This window comes from Mixophyes fleayi, chromosome 2 (assembly GCF_038048845.1).
Source record: "Mixophyes fleayi isolate aMixFle1 chromosome 2, aMixFle1.hap1, whole genome shotgun sequence".
Taxonomy (NCBI): domain Eukaryota; kingdom Metazoa; phylum Chordata; class Amphibia; order Anura; family Limnodynastidae; genus Mixophyes; species Mixophyes fleayi.
This window is the reverse complement of record NC_134403.1, coordinates 202,576,479-202,594,230: the sequence shown is the minus strand read 5'-3', so window position 1 is coordinate 202,594,230 and position 17,752 is coordinate 202,576,479. Positions and strand designations below refer to the sequence as shown.

General features: G+C 35.9%; 1 protein-coding gene across 4 annotated transcripts in view; it reads right to left on the bottom strand.

Annotated features, from left to right (window-relative positions):
• Positions 1 to 1,500: 1,500 nt before the first annotated feature.
• RUNX3 (RUNX family transcription factor 3) overlaps positions 1,501 to 17,752 on the bottom strand; it is a 118,597-nt gene continuing 102,345 nt past the window's right edge. For 2 of the 4 annotated variants that reach the window (XM_075195354.1, XM_075195353.1), the window contains 3 exons: positions 15,064 to 15,228; positions 12,972 to 13,025; positions 1,501 to 6,256 (listed from right to left, as the gene is read on the bottom strand). In XM_075195354.1, coding sequence (XP_075051455.1) covers positions 5,739 to 6,256; positions 12,972 to 13,025; positions 15,064 to 15,228 — 737 coding nt within the window. In that variant the 3' untranslated portion in view covers positions 1,501 to 5,738. The remainder of the gene's footprint in view (positions 6,257 to 12,971; positions 13,026 to 15,063; positions 15,229 to 17,752) is intronic. The other 2 variants (XM_075195355.1, XM_075195356.1) reach the window with 2 other exon arrangements.

Below are 17,752 nucleotides of genomic sequence, written 5' to 3'. Positions count from 1 at the left end.
GAAAAAAGAAAAATGTAAAGATATGCTCTGTTGCTTCACCTCTATATTGCATTCATCAGCTCTTATATTGTTATTAATATACTCATTCAGGATCGATATTGTTTAATTGTGGCACTTATATTGTTCTCAGAGTGACTCTTAAAGTATCTTTAATGGTCTCCAAAATTCCCATGCTTTTTCCATTTAAGCAGCTGGTAAATGATTTATGAGTGCCTACTGAAGGGGCTTGAGCTATTATACTGGTTACATTTGCCGTTTTCCACATCTAAGGTTATATATGTTGTTTTTATTTATGATTCTGTATTAAAATAAATATGTGATGAATATTCATTAATATGTGGACTTTTTGTGGAGTATATGTATATTTTATTTTAACATTTTTTGTGGAGGTAAGATTAAGGCACTATTTTTTCTTGATTGGTTTTATTATTTAGAGATTAGCATAACTCTTATTTACAGCTGCTGTTTCTTTACACATCCTGTGAATTTTGCAATAAGTGCTCAGAGTGCCTGGCATTTGTTTGCTTCCTAAATTAATTATAAATATTGGCACAACACAAAAAACTTTAAAAGTGAAAGTACCTTTAAAATAAATGTAATTTAAAATGTTTTAAAAATAAACATTTTTTCTAATGAATAAGTAACCCTACCCACCAAATTGGGTTTTACACATTTTGGGCCTCATTCATGGTCAGGCATAAGTACATCTGCATGCCATATCTTGCGTGAAATATCTCTGAACATGCTTAGAAATGGACCATATGCCAATGAATGTAACTGCATACAATTCATGTTGGAATGCAAATTATTATTATTATTATTATCATTTTTATTGATAGGGAGCCACAAGGTGTCCGTAGTGTCGTACAGGGACAAGCAATACCACTGTAGAAGCAATAAGCACAGTGACTCCGGAAGCTCAAAGCACAGCTAGAGAGAGAGGCTAAGAGGGTAGGGGAGAGGGATAGTCCACATACACTGGAAACCTGAGCCCAAGAGGGAGGGCGCGGATGACAGGTTAGGAGCCTCAGAGGGGTGCAGAGAAAAGCGAGAGGGGTTGATGGGCAGAAGGTCCACTAGGAGGAGGGCTGAGTAGCTGGAGAGCAGAGATAGAAGTGGTGGAAACAGGAGGAGAGATGGCCCTGCTCAAAGGAGCGTACAATTTAAGGGGAGGGTTAGACAGATTGAGACAGAGAGAAGGGGGGAACGGAGCCAGAATAAAAGAAGGGGGGAAGAAGAGATGAGAGGGAGAGGTAGCCAAGAAGGTCGGTAGTTAAACGGGTAACTGGAAGGCTTTTAAGAAAAGGTGGGTTTTTAAAACCTGTTTGAAACTGGACAGATTGGGGGATGTATATGTGTGTGTGTGCATATATATATATATATATATATATATATATATATATACATATATATATATATATATATATATATATATATATATATAGGAACCTTCATATGCCAGTGCAGACACAAGATGACAAGACACTTTTTAATTTGAACATCACATTTATTTCACATATTATTTATTAAAATTTTTACATTTCTCTTCAGTACTTAATAATTAACAAGCTATATTTACATTATTTAAAGCCAATAAAAGTTTTCAAAAATATAAAAAAAAATTAAGGCCTGACAAAAAGAAGTTTACACCACAAATATTTTCTATACATGTATAGTACCCAGACATTGTCACTCTTTACAAGGCTGGAACTATCTTGCTTGCCCTGATGCAGCTTTTAGACTTGACTTGCATGATATTTGTTCATACATACACACAAATAAAATACACTGATTGTCATTCGTAAAATTGTGACACAGCAAGTATTCTAGAATAATACTATCCACACCAACGTTCGTTTAATGTATTTTATTTTTGAACCATGTTCTTCCGTTGCTCACCCATTCCAGAACCAAATTTTCTGGTCACAGCTGCTCAGACAGATGGGTGTTACCCTAGATAACTGACAGTAAATACTGTGCAGACACTGGTTGGTATCTAAACCATATAATTAACTGTCTGTAGATGAAAGTTTTCATTATGCTGCCACATTCCCAGGTTTGGAAGTGCCTATAAGTCACTTGTCCTGTAAGGTATAGATAGTACTCTAGCCAAGTTGTGCTAGGAGAGACACAACTATTCTGCATATAGCAGTACTCAGATTCATATAATCAAAAGAAAACCTCCTCTCCATAAACATAACAGCGTTTGACAGTCATAGGGGCAAATTCAATTAGCTGCAAGGTCCCATAGGATGTTTCAGCACAAACTACCGCCATTTATGGTACAGAATTCCTTCTTTTGCTTGCACCTCTGTGAGGTTCCTCTGCAACCTCACTGCTAATTGAATCGGCTCCATACGGATATGCATAAATGCTCCTGCCCTGCCTTTAATAAATAACGGTAAATATCTTTTTCATTCTAGTACTTGCAGAGGTGGCATTTAAGTTCCTTAACAGTGTTTGTTCCTATGAAAAAAACAGAAATTCATCCTCTACATTACTTACATAATAACCTTCAGAATGCCAGGTAAAATACATTTTAGTATACATTATCAGTTTGGAATAAAACAACAATAGCCTCTCAAAAGGTAATCACACATATTTGCTCTTTCCTAAACATATCTGATAGAAGGCCAAGTAATGTCATTAACACCAAATAAATTAACTTTTTGTGAATATATAATGCGTACAGTTGTCCCTGCATTTTCTGCAACAATATGAATTTAAAAATAGTATTTTATATATACAAATGCATAAATTAGAACATATCCATAATTTTTTTTTCCAAAATATTGCATTTCCGAAAGTAAGCAGGAAAAGTGCAAAGCAAAAGTTTTATTTCTTAGAAAATATTTTTAACATGCCTACTCTGAAGTCACACGTTAATACTGACACAGTGCTTGTGTCAAACTTAGTAAGACATGGAAGGTGTTACATATTCCCAGAGAAAAGTTAACATCAAAGTTACAAGATTAAATACAGTGTATTGACAGTGAAAATTGGTATTTACAAGTGTATTAAATCCTGATTTGGATGATACCACATTTGCAAAATAAATCTTTGATATTTGGAGACTGCAAGGTATTATATAAAAACACTGACATAAGGCTGTGTACATTGTACACATGATGCCTCTTTAGAATTAATTGCTAACTTACCATCAATATGCATTGCAGGTTTGTATAACTGACCACTTGCTTGGCTTATACAAAACGTTGCACTTATCTTTTGCATCAAAATAAATTTTTACACATCAAAATATTGCACAAAGAAAATAACTATTGGAGAAGTGACATTCATTTTGGAAATGACCTGTAAGCCTTATATTACAACTAAATCAATGAACTCGTTCAGATGTCTGTAATGAGATCTGTACAATACATAGCTGCTTTCCATTTACATATATGACTACAGCATAAAATTAAGTAAATAATCTGGGCATATCATGTAATAACAGTTGAACATGTATTATAAAAAGCATCTCATGCTTTGGTAATGGTACATAATTGTAGAGTGTGCTGATATCAAGTTATACTAAGGAGCTAGGATGCTGTATACACATTGTTTGTATATCCCTACCCAATGCCAGTACCGTATCTCAGTCAAGCCTACACTACACAGGCTGTAATTGTTGATCAAAGCTTCCCTTGTAGAAATGAATTATACAAAAGAACCTGGAAGTATGATTTACAATTTATGCAAGATTGAGACAATTTGGCTATGGATTCACTGTGCAAACAACTGACTTAAAATAACTCCATTTAACATATTAAATAAAATAAATAGGGCAAAATATATTTTCTGAAATCCGACCTTGACATATAGTTATATTAAGTGTCATGTGATTACTCATGAAATACTTACAAAGCCTGGGTTTCTGTCAGTTTTACAGATTATTGTAATAACTATGGATTTGTTCCATTTCCCTTTGTCAGTACTGATTTTTGACAGTGAATAGTGCCAGCAATAGTACAAGTTACAATGGTTGGATCATCTAAATATTCAGTGCAGCCATATATTGCTGGATTATGGGCTTGATGGGTCTAGATGAAAATTATAACATAATAGGGGACATTTATAAAAGCAGGTGTACATATAGTAATGCAAAAAAAAGCACTGGAAAACATAGTAAACAATCAGGTAATATAATTTTTGTAGTATAGTTGAAAAAATGAAAGCTGCTCTATGACATCAGTTTACCGAGGGCAAGATCAGTTTTCATTCTAATAAGTGGGATGGATTCCTGTCCTATTGTACCCAGAGCAATTAGTCTTCTGGCGCCTTATATGGTCCTGTTTACCTGTATACCAGTTTTGATAAAACGTCTTCTACTGTGTTCAAAAATTTAAACAAGTACTATAAACCTGAAATGTATTGCATGAATGAATCTCCATCCCAAACACTGGACAATTTCACTCTAGCTGTTACATTGCTTTCCATGGCTATGTAACAGATCAGTGAGCCTATTTGTTCCTAGGGCAAAGTGCTTTCTAACAAAATAGAAATAAACACATAAAATCACACCCCAAAAGTTACTGTAGACATTAACTCATAGGTCATATGAGAAAAGCCAAGAGCCATCACTCTATCAGACTCCATGTTAATCTGCACCTGTTACTATCAGGTTAATAGGGAATATTGGTATACAGATCCTCATCTGATTTGTTGTTCTGGGTCATAGGCAGTTCTAAAAAAAAATGGTGCACAGGAAAAAAACTGCTATAATCCTTAGCAAAAACAAATCAGATGTTTTGTTTTCATTTTCTAAATAGCTCTGCACAATGTATATAATCTGATTGGTTGATATGGTTTAAATCACCATTTCCTGTGCATCTGTTTCATAAATGTCCTCCAATTTAAAATGATATGGCTATGTAAGTAATAATATAAGTATTATAACCTCTTCATACAGGAGGAATTTCAGTACTGTAGTTACTTCTCTAATGGTAGGTTTCTAGTTTGTGATGTTATATGTTAAAAAACAAACAAAAACATCTAAATTATTACAGTTATTTAAACTGGTTTCCACAGTCTTTTTGCTTCAAAATGATTTTCACAAGCTCATCTATGAAATATTAGATATTTAAAATGTTCTTTGGGAGCCTAAAATTCTGAGTTTACAAGTGTTCTAAACAAGTAAGAAAATAGAATGTCTCTTAGATCACTTTTCTAGTCAATAAAAAATCCTTTATGATTCGTCATTTTAGATGCTCTGTATTTCAATGAGTCTTTATGTATCAACTGCCATATTAATCTTTAATTGACTTAATTAATATACCTAAATTAAAGCTTCATTCTGGTGTGCCCCATAAAACATTTTTGGTTGTCAGAGGTTCTCTGAATCGTAAGTCCACTTATTTCTACATTTATTAATTAGTTGTAAACAGAATACTCCTAAATACACACACATGAGAAACACATCTAGAGAGGTTTTTAGTTCAGTGCAGTTTTACAGCTCCTGTTATCCTCTATCTTGGTGAGCAACGTTTTTTTCATGTTGAGATGATAATGCTTACACAGTAATAAGATAAGTACCTTCTATAAACTAAAAGGAGATCTGCAGTCACATCCCGAGTTTTTCTTTGGTAGACGTTCTGGTTGGACTCAAATTAAGTCTGCTATACATGTATGTATGTATAGTGCATTGGAATAAGTACCATACAATTATATCTGTAACTTTGACCATATCTGCCAACTAGATATTTTATAGTAACATTTGTCTTATCTTCTGGATGTTCTTAATACGGTCTCCAGACAGACTCATCCATTCTACCACTGGTGGTCAAAGAGGTGGGAGAATTGCTGTGGCTTCCATCTGCATCCACTCCATCACTCTGGTTGGCCAGGTTGTGATTCATCAAATTGTTCCCAGCTGTTACACTTGTGCAAGAAGAAAGCATTCTTGATGGAGAGCGTTCCCCTGCAACCATGGAGAACTGATATGATCCAGAAGATGTGCCATAGTATAAATGGTATGGAGATGCATTGGTCTGGAATGGTCCACTTTGGTTTTGCGATGAACCAGGATATGGAGGGGGAAGGTAAGTTGGATGGAAACGTGTGGTGGTAGGCATACCGGTCACACTAATTCCTCCAATTCCAGTTGTTGAGGGAGAAGCAGTGTAGGAAAAAGCAGAGGACATGGCTCCTGGGTAATGAACACGAGCATCTGAAAATCTGGACTCAGTAAGAGATGGTAAAGTGGAAAAGGAGCGGTCAAATTGTCGTGGGTCTGGGAATGGGCTTAGATCTGTTGCTGAAATTATAAAGAAAAAAATGCATTAGCCTTAAATTAATGTTATTACATTTAATTGACCCTCAATTAGGCCGGGAACTGGGATCTTTCCCTAGTGGAATTTGCACATGCTCAGTGAAACCCCTTTGGGGCAGCACTGCGCATGCACCACTTCCCCGTACCCTGCACCTTTTCCGATCCTACTCCCTTTACAGCTGGGACTCGGATGTTAAGACCCTGCCTAAGTTAAAATTTGCTCATTGCAAAAATGACTGAACCAAGTGCTAATCACAAAGGCATTCTAGGTATACCAACAACATACATTTTAAATACCTGAAAGTAAGGAAATGGCTTACATATATTTTTAAATGTCATAAACACCAGGTACAACACAGCCTTTTCAAAGGATAATTGTTCCTTTAGAACAACTTTTAACATTGGTATTATTTTATACATTTTCCACATTAAATATGATAATAGCTTAAAATGGTTTCATAGACTCAAATACATTTTAACTAACTAGCTAATAGCATCCTATTGTGACTACTAGTAGACTAGTTCTTTAATTATCTTGCTTTGTTTCACTGCAGAATAAGATTCTTATCCCCCGAATTCACGTATAATGGGCTGGGTTAAAAAAACTTTAGATGCTCTTATTGGTCTATTGGTAAAAAGGAAAATAGAGCAGGGATGAAAGAGGGGGAGGTTGGGTGTGTAGGACAAAAAAATATTATTGGCAGAATATTTAATTCTAGTCTATTTTGAAGTATTTTATGTTTAGGCCATTTAATCACTGCCATTAGAACGCGTTGTTTTACTAGCATAATTAAAGCCATTGAAAGTATAAATGGTGTTGGCCAGGGGTCACTGAAAGGAAAAATGCTTTATTAGTAAAATATCAGCAAAGTAAAGTATTTTGGACCTTTTTTTCTGGACACACTTAACTAATTAAATGGTTGGGGTGGGGTTTATGACGTGAATCACGTGTCATCGTAGCCCCCCGCCCCTGTACAATAGGCTAGAACAGATGAGGTGTATTTAGGGGCGGGACAAAATGATGTGATTCACCAAGCCCCGCCCCCACATGAGCCTCCTGCCCCCCCGTATCTCTTCCGGAGGCAAACTTGCCAAAGTTGGCAAGTATGACCTGCACTGACCTGATGAATAGTAAGACTCCTTTTACCGCTACCAGCCAGTACCGCCGGAGAGCTGAGCACAGTGACCTTTTATTGTTAAAATGCTTGAGAGAATATTTTCTATCACTGGGTCTTAATAAATAGACCCCTCAGTCACTTTTTTAAATCAATAAATAAATTTACCTTTTAATACAAATGAATGTTAGAGCAGATTTGTTTTCATTCTCCTTTACCTCTCTATCTATAAATCATATATAATAGTATTTGCTCTAAGCATAAACACTTGGGAGAAATATCATGATAGCCCCAGGCAAAAGAAAAGACAGTAGAGCATTTGAAAGTATATATATATATATATATATATATATATATATATATATATATATTTATTTCTATTTACATATGCCTTTCTACACGTTGGACAAACTCATAAAAGGAACACAACTTGTAAGCAGTAGTGCTAGTAAATTGTATAGATATGGTAAGCAATTACAAATAACTACCACTAAATGCTAAACAAATTTTACAGCTATATTGATGTTCAGTGTCATGTGTCCTTTTTTAGATGTGGGCAAGCTTACACAAATCTACCATTGATATACAGGGAATTTCAGCTACCACCCCATGTAAAGGATTACATGGCAAAACCAAAGGAAAATGCAAATGTCACATTAATGAGAAGTTTGTTCACTTCATTGCGTGCTTCTCCTTGTCATACTTAATCTGCAGAATTCACGCATGGGAGAATATGTTACTTGCGTTTAACTACATTTTTTTCCTTCTAAGTATTTCCTATGAGGATAATGATTTAGGTGCCATATTTGTGTGTGTATAATATGTAAATGTGTGTCTTTTGTTGTCATGAAATAAAATATGTGCTATGTTTGTGTACATTGTGTATTAGTGTACATGTATATATTTCAAAAAAAGCATTAGTTTTGTACAGAAAAGCTTCAGCCAGCTAGAAACTGATATGGATATGGCAATTTTATTTGATATATTTTGTCTCATCCACTCGTATATATTGTCCTGTATGGTATAGCCTGCTGGCTAGAGTGCTGAATTGCACCTTTTCTTTGCCAATCAAAATATTTCAAGGATATGTTTATTTTCTTCTCAAAATCACACCAGCTGCTTCACCAAGTGAATGAGCCCATTTATCCTTAAGAATTTGGCCATTGTGAGACTTAGCACAGGGACCAAGTGCTTCCAAATCTGACCTGATCTATCTACGGAAATGTCAATGTTTTGGATTGGGAGTGTGGTGAGGTGTGGTATGTATATAAATTAGAAGCCACGTAGAGGTCACTGTTGCTGATTAGTAATGTCTGTGTTCTTGGCTTATGTGCCCACTATAATAGATCATATAGCTAATACTCCAGTAAGGGACATTTTCAGGACACTTTAATGACTGGGAATGACAGCTTCATTCAATAAACAGTGAATAGTCCTAACCTGAGATTTGTGTAAACTGACAAGGTTTCTAAAGCACAAGGGGTTAATTTTTCAATATTTTAATAATGTCAGATGCTGGCAGACTGTTATTATAACACTGTTTATTTTCTGTACACTTTCAAACCTCCGGAGGAAAAGAAGTCTTGTAGAATTTCTGTTCCCCCATTCAGCTGGATGCTAACCAAACTCTAGACTTGCCTGTCTGTGGTCTCACAATGCTTTGGATAGTAAGATATATGGAATTCATTAACATTTTAACTGCTCAAATGTCATTGGTAGTAAAAGGACTGTACCCACGCACACTAAAGTACATACAGATCCATTGATCTGTATAACACACTTAGTAAATCATAACCATTTGTAGTTTAGCTTATACTCTAGTAAATGAAATCACACTGACAATATACTGCAATATAACAACATAGCAGACACATAGAAAATAGTTAACACTTACTACAAATAACATAACATAAGTGTATATAATTAGTACATATATGTTATAGACTGAATTTTCTCTTTATTTTGTAAAGTTGGCAACCCACTGGCGTTAAAAAAACCCACTAATGACACCACATGTCAGAGGTTATTGTATTTGACATGCAGTGGTAAACAGTGTACGCACTTGCGGTTGAAAGGGTATCATGATCAATGTAGTAGATCCATTGACTCCAATGTGTACATACCATCTTAACCTCCCTAGGCTTTTCTACCCAATTATCGCCCCTCTAAACAGTCCACTGAAAACATACTTGTACTCTCTTTCTATACTCAAACAACCATCTGACCTCCAAACCAACATTTCTGTGTGACTGAATCATATAACCTCACAAAACACTTTTCCCATTACTATCTGGCTGCACTAATAAGCACTATGTGGCACTTAACCTTATTAAATTCCTATTTTAATTATAAATTGTAAGTTTGCCTTTGGCCGTCTGTTAATACACAATCTTGTGTTATTACTGCACTTATTCCCAATTGTAAAGTGCTGTTGGAATATGCTGGAGCTGGATAAATACATGTTAATAAATAAAGTGCAAATAAATAGAGCTGGCAGTGCCCAAAAATGCTGCCACTCCACAAACACTCCCCACCGAAAGTGCAAGTGGGTATAGGGTCATTGGAACCAATGGGTTCCATCCCAATACTAATTTACATGCTTTTATTAGTGCTAAATAAAATGCAAGTAAAAGCTTTATTTTTCATGCCAGTGGTAAAGGGGCCTAAATCAGTCTCAAAACAGTTAACATTTTTATTCAGGAGCTGGAAATTTCCAACTCTTGCTGACATTAGATATCAGTCCTAAAATAATGGCGTATATTGTAACTCTCATAGTTAGATTCTTGCGGGGAACTGGAAATTCCTATGTTTGCTACTAAATGTCAGACACAATTATGGTTCAGCGGTTATATAATGTTCAGGCCTTCCTTATCCTAAAAGGACAAGGCTTTATATGTTTCCACTAAAATCAGCTCATGTAAAACATTTAAAATAATTGTAGCTAAACAGTGGTGCATGTAAAGAATACAATTTCAAATATTTTAGATGATATTTTTTTTGTCTGCTAAACTGGTGTAACAGAGACATGTTTGTATTAACCCCTTCAAAAGTAATCCCCCTTGACCACAAGTGCTTTGGCACAGACATCCCCTTACCCTGTAGAACCCCAATCATTACCTGTTTGCAGTGGCGCACGCAGGAGGGGTTTCTGAGTCTCCAGAAACCCCCCACCCCTGCGCTAACTCAGTGCCCACCATATCGGCACTGTCCTATACAGCAGCCGCGGCGCTGTCAAAGAAGCGGCGGCGCTGTATTGTATGGATGGGAGATACTATTGCAACGTCTAATTGTATTGGACGCTGCTCCTCTCTATTTATGTGTCACATTAGTTATACACTTTTTTTGTTGGGCAAGTTACAGTTTTCCCCCAGACTTGGCAGACTTTAGTAGGCTTTGTCCTTGTTTCTGGAAACTGCACCTGCAACCTACTAATGGTGAGGGGAAGATTCAAATTTACATACTTACTATAATTATAACTTGTTTAAAGGGTTCCTTGCTTCATCTACACACATGATTTATGTTGCTATTACCAACGCCTAGCCTTTACCAATCCTACCTGCTATCATGCTATGTTCCCTGTCATCAGCCTTTCATCTTTCTGTTTTACATCCTGTAAGCCTCTGTTAAATCACTTCTACAGGGAACATGTCCACCTTGAAACTTCTGCTCAACCACAGTAGGTGGCCACTCAGCTGTTATAGGGCTTCTTCTTCATGAACGCAATATGCCAGGTTCTTGAATCAAGTTATTCGAGTCAGGAAGATGTTTTGTCCAGGAACAAGAGAGATTTTACATATGAATTTCACAGGCAGTAATCTCTCTCTTTTAATTGACTCTTGGCCCAGTGGGTATATTGTACATTGTGCTAAGAAAGGCAATGCTATATAAAGTATAGGTGAAAGTATCAGGGCGATAGCCCTGCTAGAATATAGAAAGACATCATTTAGGAAAATTTACAGTACGGTACAAACAGTACCAACAGCTCTTTCTGGAAGGAATTTTAGTACTATTTAATTTTTTTATTTAGACTAGTTGAAATTGTTCATTTTCCGTTTTCCCTTCCCTTGTGTACTTTATCTAATTCTCTCATTCATGTATGTCTATTACATTTGTTTTTATTACTTACAGTGTGTGTTTTAGCATATAAAATGTTTCCTTTTAAAATGAATGACAATGCTCGGCTTCTTTCCTTCTTTTAAAGCCTTGATGAACAGGCGCTGATGCAAAATTGATTGTACAGGTTGAACTAAGTCTAATCTGTTCATTTGTATGTATGTGTTTCAAAGACTGATTTACAGTATGGACTATATTCACTAAGGAGTGAATTAGTAAGGCAGATTAGTGTGTTATGTGTACATTATACACACTAATGATCTGACTGAACTTTATCACACATACCAGGGCTCATGCTGGGTACAAACATAAGTGCTACTAACTATACAACCTCTACAATGGATAGGAATATTCTCCATATTGTAGTGCATTGTACCCTCTTTATACCACTATCCTTTATACCACCCTCAATTAAGCAATTTTTTTTAGCACAAAAAGTGCATCACACTGCAGTAATAAAATTATATGACACTCACTACACAACCACCTTTGTTGTAACACTGCTATTTGGCAGTCAAAACCCCCCAAAACAAGCTATATAGAGGTGTATAACTTTTATTTTTACACAAATACTCTATAATTAGGCATAATATGCTGTTTTTTCACTTGGCATAAAATTGGAGCATATGCTGCCAATGCAGTGCTGGTTCTATATTAACATGTGTCTTGCTTAGCATATGGGCGGAAAGTCGCTATTTTTACGTGTGCCTTTTATGTTTAAACGTTTAAATGTTTTACGTTACATCGATTGCAAAATATTACCAGCCTGCACCCTGTTAATAGGGAGAGGTTGGCAACATAGGAGAGGAATTAGACAGGTGTAGAAAATAACGGGCTTGATTCAGTAAGGATCTTAAATGAAGAGGTATCTTATTTCAGTCTCCTGGGCAAAACCATGTTACAATGCAAGGGGTGCAAACTAGTATTCTGTTTTGCACATAAGTTAAATACTCACTGTTTTTTCATGTAGCACACAAATATCAACTTTAAATTTCAGTGTACAAATAAGCTATCAAGTATTTGTGTGCTACATGAAAAAACAGTCAGTATTTAACTTATGTGCAAAACAAAAAACTAGTTTGCACCTTGGCATTGTAACATGGTTTTGTCCAGGAGACTGAAATAAGAAGTTTCTCAAGTTAAGATCCTTAATGAATCAGGCCCAACATTATTGTTTGTGGAATAAACATTGCGTTATATGTATGTATGTATGTATGTATGTATGTATGTATGTATATGTACATTCATCTAAAGAACACAATGTTTTAAACTCTGTAACCTCTTTTGAATTTCACAATACCCACATTCACTTTTATCTGTTATTAGTAACTTCATAATTATAAGCAATAAGATTAGCTCGCACTGGGCACTCATTTTCTCTTAAGAGAATCTACTCCTGTCCAATGTTGGCAATAATAATAATACATTTATGGAAGTTAGTAAAAAAAAAGAATAAGAATAAGTCATTTTACCTGTTAATAGCTGTGACATTCTATGAGAGGGTAGAGACCGAATAATCAGGCATTCTAGTTGTTTAAAAGGAAACCGTAGTCAACTCTACAAATCTTTGACTTCAATATATGATTTCACATGGAATGATGTGGATGTGATGAAGTCTATTCTATACTTTCATACTGTGCACTTTTAATCCCACCTTTTAGCCACCATTTTCAACTAATATACCTTATAGATATGATACTAAGCATGACTTGCAGCATATTGTAATGCTCTGGTGTTTGCATCCTGAATGTCTAGTAGTACTATGTATATGTCACACATTTTGTAAGTAAGTGTTGCACTATGCACAAGGTCTGTAAACAGTATAGAAAACATATCATATTCTGTCATATTGTTGCCTAAACTTATAAACTTATGGACACACGCATGTTTTTATTTATATATATATATATATATATATATATATATATATATATATATAAAATTAATATTGAATATATATATATATATATATATATATATATATATATATATATATATATATATGTATACATATATATATATAGATAGATATATAGATAGATAGATAGATAGATAGATAGATAGATAGATAGATAGATATAATTAATATTGAATAAGCCTAGGAAACAAAATGTTGCTACATTTAGAAATACTGATGCACATACAGACTAGATTTTGTTCTCATGGAAGGCCAACAGGGTAACAAATAACTTATTCAGCCCCATTGACCAAATGAAGTGCTCCCTTCCCACAGGAGAAAACATTGTGGGCCCCACTTAACAAAATGCTGCTCTTAGTATGACCACAGGAGCAGAACGCTCACGTATATAAACCCATGTGCACACAGATGCACACACATTCACGTGCTTGCCTTTCAGTGGTGCTGGCTTTGCAATGACAACCCGGCAGTGTTCTGTTTAATTGCATGCCAAATACCTCTATCCTGGGGGCATTTCCCATAGAGATGAAAAAACCCTTGTTTCATATGCCAAAATACTGTTAACAGTTACACTACCACAAAAACAACAAACCTATTTTGGTCATGAGGAAGCAGTGTGGGATAATTGCTGCAAAATGTTGTAATTGCTACAAATGACCTACAGTCCTGACCTGTACTATGTGTAACACTTTTCAGAACTTTCATGCATAGGAAGAAATCTCTTTGGTTTCTGTATTGTGCAGTGGTGTAAATGCATTTAAATGCATGTTATCGTTCCATCCTCATTCAACAATTCTACAAATGATTAAACATAACTTAATTATTCTCCTACATTGACACCTATTTATTGAGAACACAGATACAGATAAGGTGTGATCTATGGATAGTTCTTGACAATATAAATGTCTATTTACTAATATACAAAGCTGTTGTGATAATATTTGCTATATAATCCACTATATGACATATGACATATTGCACATAGAATCTTCTGGTGTTTAAAGTTTAGCTAGTTTGAGTGCTGATATTAGCAGTGTCCATGAGATGTCCTATGTGAATAGTTAACATAGGTGTATTTACATTTGTATTCACCATTTTTTCTTTAGTCATTCTTTTATGTTGTTTTACTTTTACACTTGTTTTATTCTATTTTTCAGCCTTCAGCGCTATAGAGCACAAATGGAAATGGATAATGAAAGTCCTAAATACTATAGATAATTTGGATTGTCACTGCCACTTCAGACATGCCTTTAGGGCATTTACAGGAGGTGAAGAACTTTAGGATACTTAAAGGCCAGTGGTCAACATGATGAATACGGTTAAGTGAAAGTACTTGCTTGGCTAGTAGGGACTACCAAAACCAGTTTTAATTGTTTCTTTCTTATATATAAGTGGGGTAGCTGATTGTAGACAGTAGCATTTCCCAAGTGGGTGATTATTTGCTTAGTTGGTTTAAAATATGTTTTTCCCTTAAATAAAGGACTGCTTCTAATCAGAAAATATGTAAGAATGCACAGCATCATATCTTACTTTACAAAGTGTTATAGCTTGACTAATCTGCTAAATCTAAGCAGTATATAAGCACTAACAGTGCAACATAACATGAGGCCATACAGAAAAGAGCAGCAGTTTATGTAGTATCTTACCTTGTAATTGTGTTTGAGCTTGGTTGCTAAATGGGTTTGGGTTAGTAAGTGTGGGCCGTGGATTTGTGTTGGGCTGCACCCTAATACTCTGCCTCCGTATAAGCTCCAATTCACTGTAGCGGTCCGTGAAATGCTTGCCCTGCTCCTCAAGCTTCTGCCGATGCCCTGAAATACCGATTGAAAGAAATGTCTGTGAATGTGTGTGAGTCTTCACAAAATACATGTTCTACGCACTAATAAATGCTGGTCTATTGGATGGACTGTATTGTTCACAGAGAAATGGAGGCATAGATATTCCTTCATTGAACAGATAGGCTTTTAATGATAATGACAGCTGCGTGCTGACAGTTGTTCTCTTGGCCTCAAATGAAAACATTTTAAAGCCTAAATTTAGAACAGTTATATAATCAGATAATCAAATAAATTGTATACACAGGCATCTGGCCTGCATATGCGAACACATCTTACTCATCACATTTATATACTCATAGCAAGTCACAAGCACATTTAGATAAAATAGCTTTTGTGACCCAATGAAACCCTCACAGAAAGGATTAACGATGAACCCACTTCAGAGATGATGATTAGTTGATGGTGATTAACACCTAGGGGTGGATTTAGTACAAAGGGCTTTTTTGGCCCTTGTCATATCACCAGCGGTTTTCAGCCCCCCAGAAATAAAAATGTGGTTACGTGTGGCATTTTGTGGTTAAAGGCAAACAGCCTGCTAAAACCTGATGTAAAACAGCAGATTTACTCTACATTAGGTAGAGTAATCATCATCATCATCATCACCATTTATTTATATAGCGCCACTGATTCCGCAGCGCTGTACAGAGAACTCATTCACATCAGTCCCTGCCCCATTGGAGCTTACAATCTAAATTCCCTAACATACACACACACACACACACACACACACACACACAGAGACTAGGGTCAATTTTGATAGCAGCCATTTAACCTACCAGTATGTTTTTGGAATGTGGGAGGAAACCGGAGCACCTGGAGGAAACCCACGCAAACACGGGAAGAACATACAAACTACACACAGATAAGGCCGTGGTCGGGAATCGAGCTCATGACCCCAGCGCTGTGAGGCAGAAGTGCTAACTACTATAACAAATATAAAACTAAAGAATGTAAAAATCATCCTTCGTCTTCTGTAACAGCCCGTGCTTCTCAGCATTGAGCCATGTCCTATTGGGGGTGCGCCTGACCAAATGACTGGGCTCCCACACCTAGACATGCTAGACCCCTGCTAAGTAGCACTGGGCTCCTCCTGTTACCCCTGACTGGTGGGTACCAGGGAAAAATGTAGGTGCTATTCTTGGGGCAATACAGCGTGCACGGATGAGAGTCCGCTCCTGATTGGCGGCATGTCTATTAGGTAACTCAAAGCATGTGGTTTTAGCTATCTTGCCTCTCATAATCACCTATTTTTTCTGGTGGGATTTCCTTCGGTTTGCCAAACTGAAATTTGATAGATTTGTATTCTTACTGTGCCAAACAATCAGGATGGTGAAACCTTATGTGGCAGTTGGAAATCCAGCAGTTTTTCAGCAGCTTGGCCTTTGGTTTTAAAACCACAATTAAATCACTAAACTGCGGTTTAAAGATTGTACAATTGTGCGGGCTACAGAACCTTTAGTGCCTTATAAATAGATAAATAATAATAATAATACATGGAATATAGCAAAAAAAAAAAATGTATTCATGCAACGAGCGTCACTGAATTGCCAGAACTAATATGAATCTAAGACTGAATTAATGGAGGAACCAGAATGCTGGCAAAGAATGTTTTAAATGTATCAAATATCAGTTATGAGCATACCAAACTACATGCCTGAATATTATTTTGGTATTGCTGTAACATAAAGACCAATGTTTACACTAAACAGTAAAGCATTGGATTTATTTTAATATAATACTAAATCAATATTCATAACACATCAAATATTCTTCACATGTAACAGCAGACAGTAATGTCAATATGTAGGAAAAAGTTCAGGGTATTTTCCTGGAATGATCTGGGTGAAATTCTGTAAGCTAAAATGTAACTCTATATGTTTACTGAATGAGCAGCAAGCAAATTAAATTATATTCTTGTCTTGCAATGAATAATAGAATAGAGAGGTGAGTGATGTATGATGTTCTTACATATACCCATAGTATAACCTTTTGACTGAAATAAATTAATATTATTTAGAAAATGTATTGTTTAAAAATGTATTTGTGTGTGCTTTTTTACTCACTATTTTTCTAGTTAAAGAGACTATCATAAAGCTTGGTTATGATGGGAAGAATGTAAATAGAAGGTAGGCAAATTGCATAATTTTGGCCCTGTCCCCAATGTGCATTTACGTGATCGCAGGGGATGTGTCCAAAGTAACACACTTTGTGGGGTCACGCCCCCTCCCTGTACTACAAACCTGACCCCCCCACCAGGATCTCCCTTCTAAATTTGGCAAGTATGATATTTACAGAGGAAAAAGATTCTTGTTTATTTAGCAGGAAGGTGGCTAGTTGCTGGACAGTGTAACATACTTTGCTACAACTCAAACTCCTGGGGGGTGGACTTACTAAAACTTCTAAAAAGAAAAAGCAGGGGTGTTGGCCATAGCAACCACAATGCCCTAGATAAATGATTGGTTGCTATGGGCAACACCTCCACTTTTCTTTGCTTTTA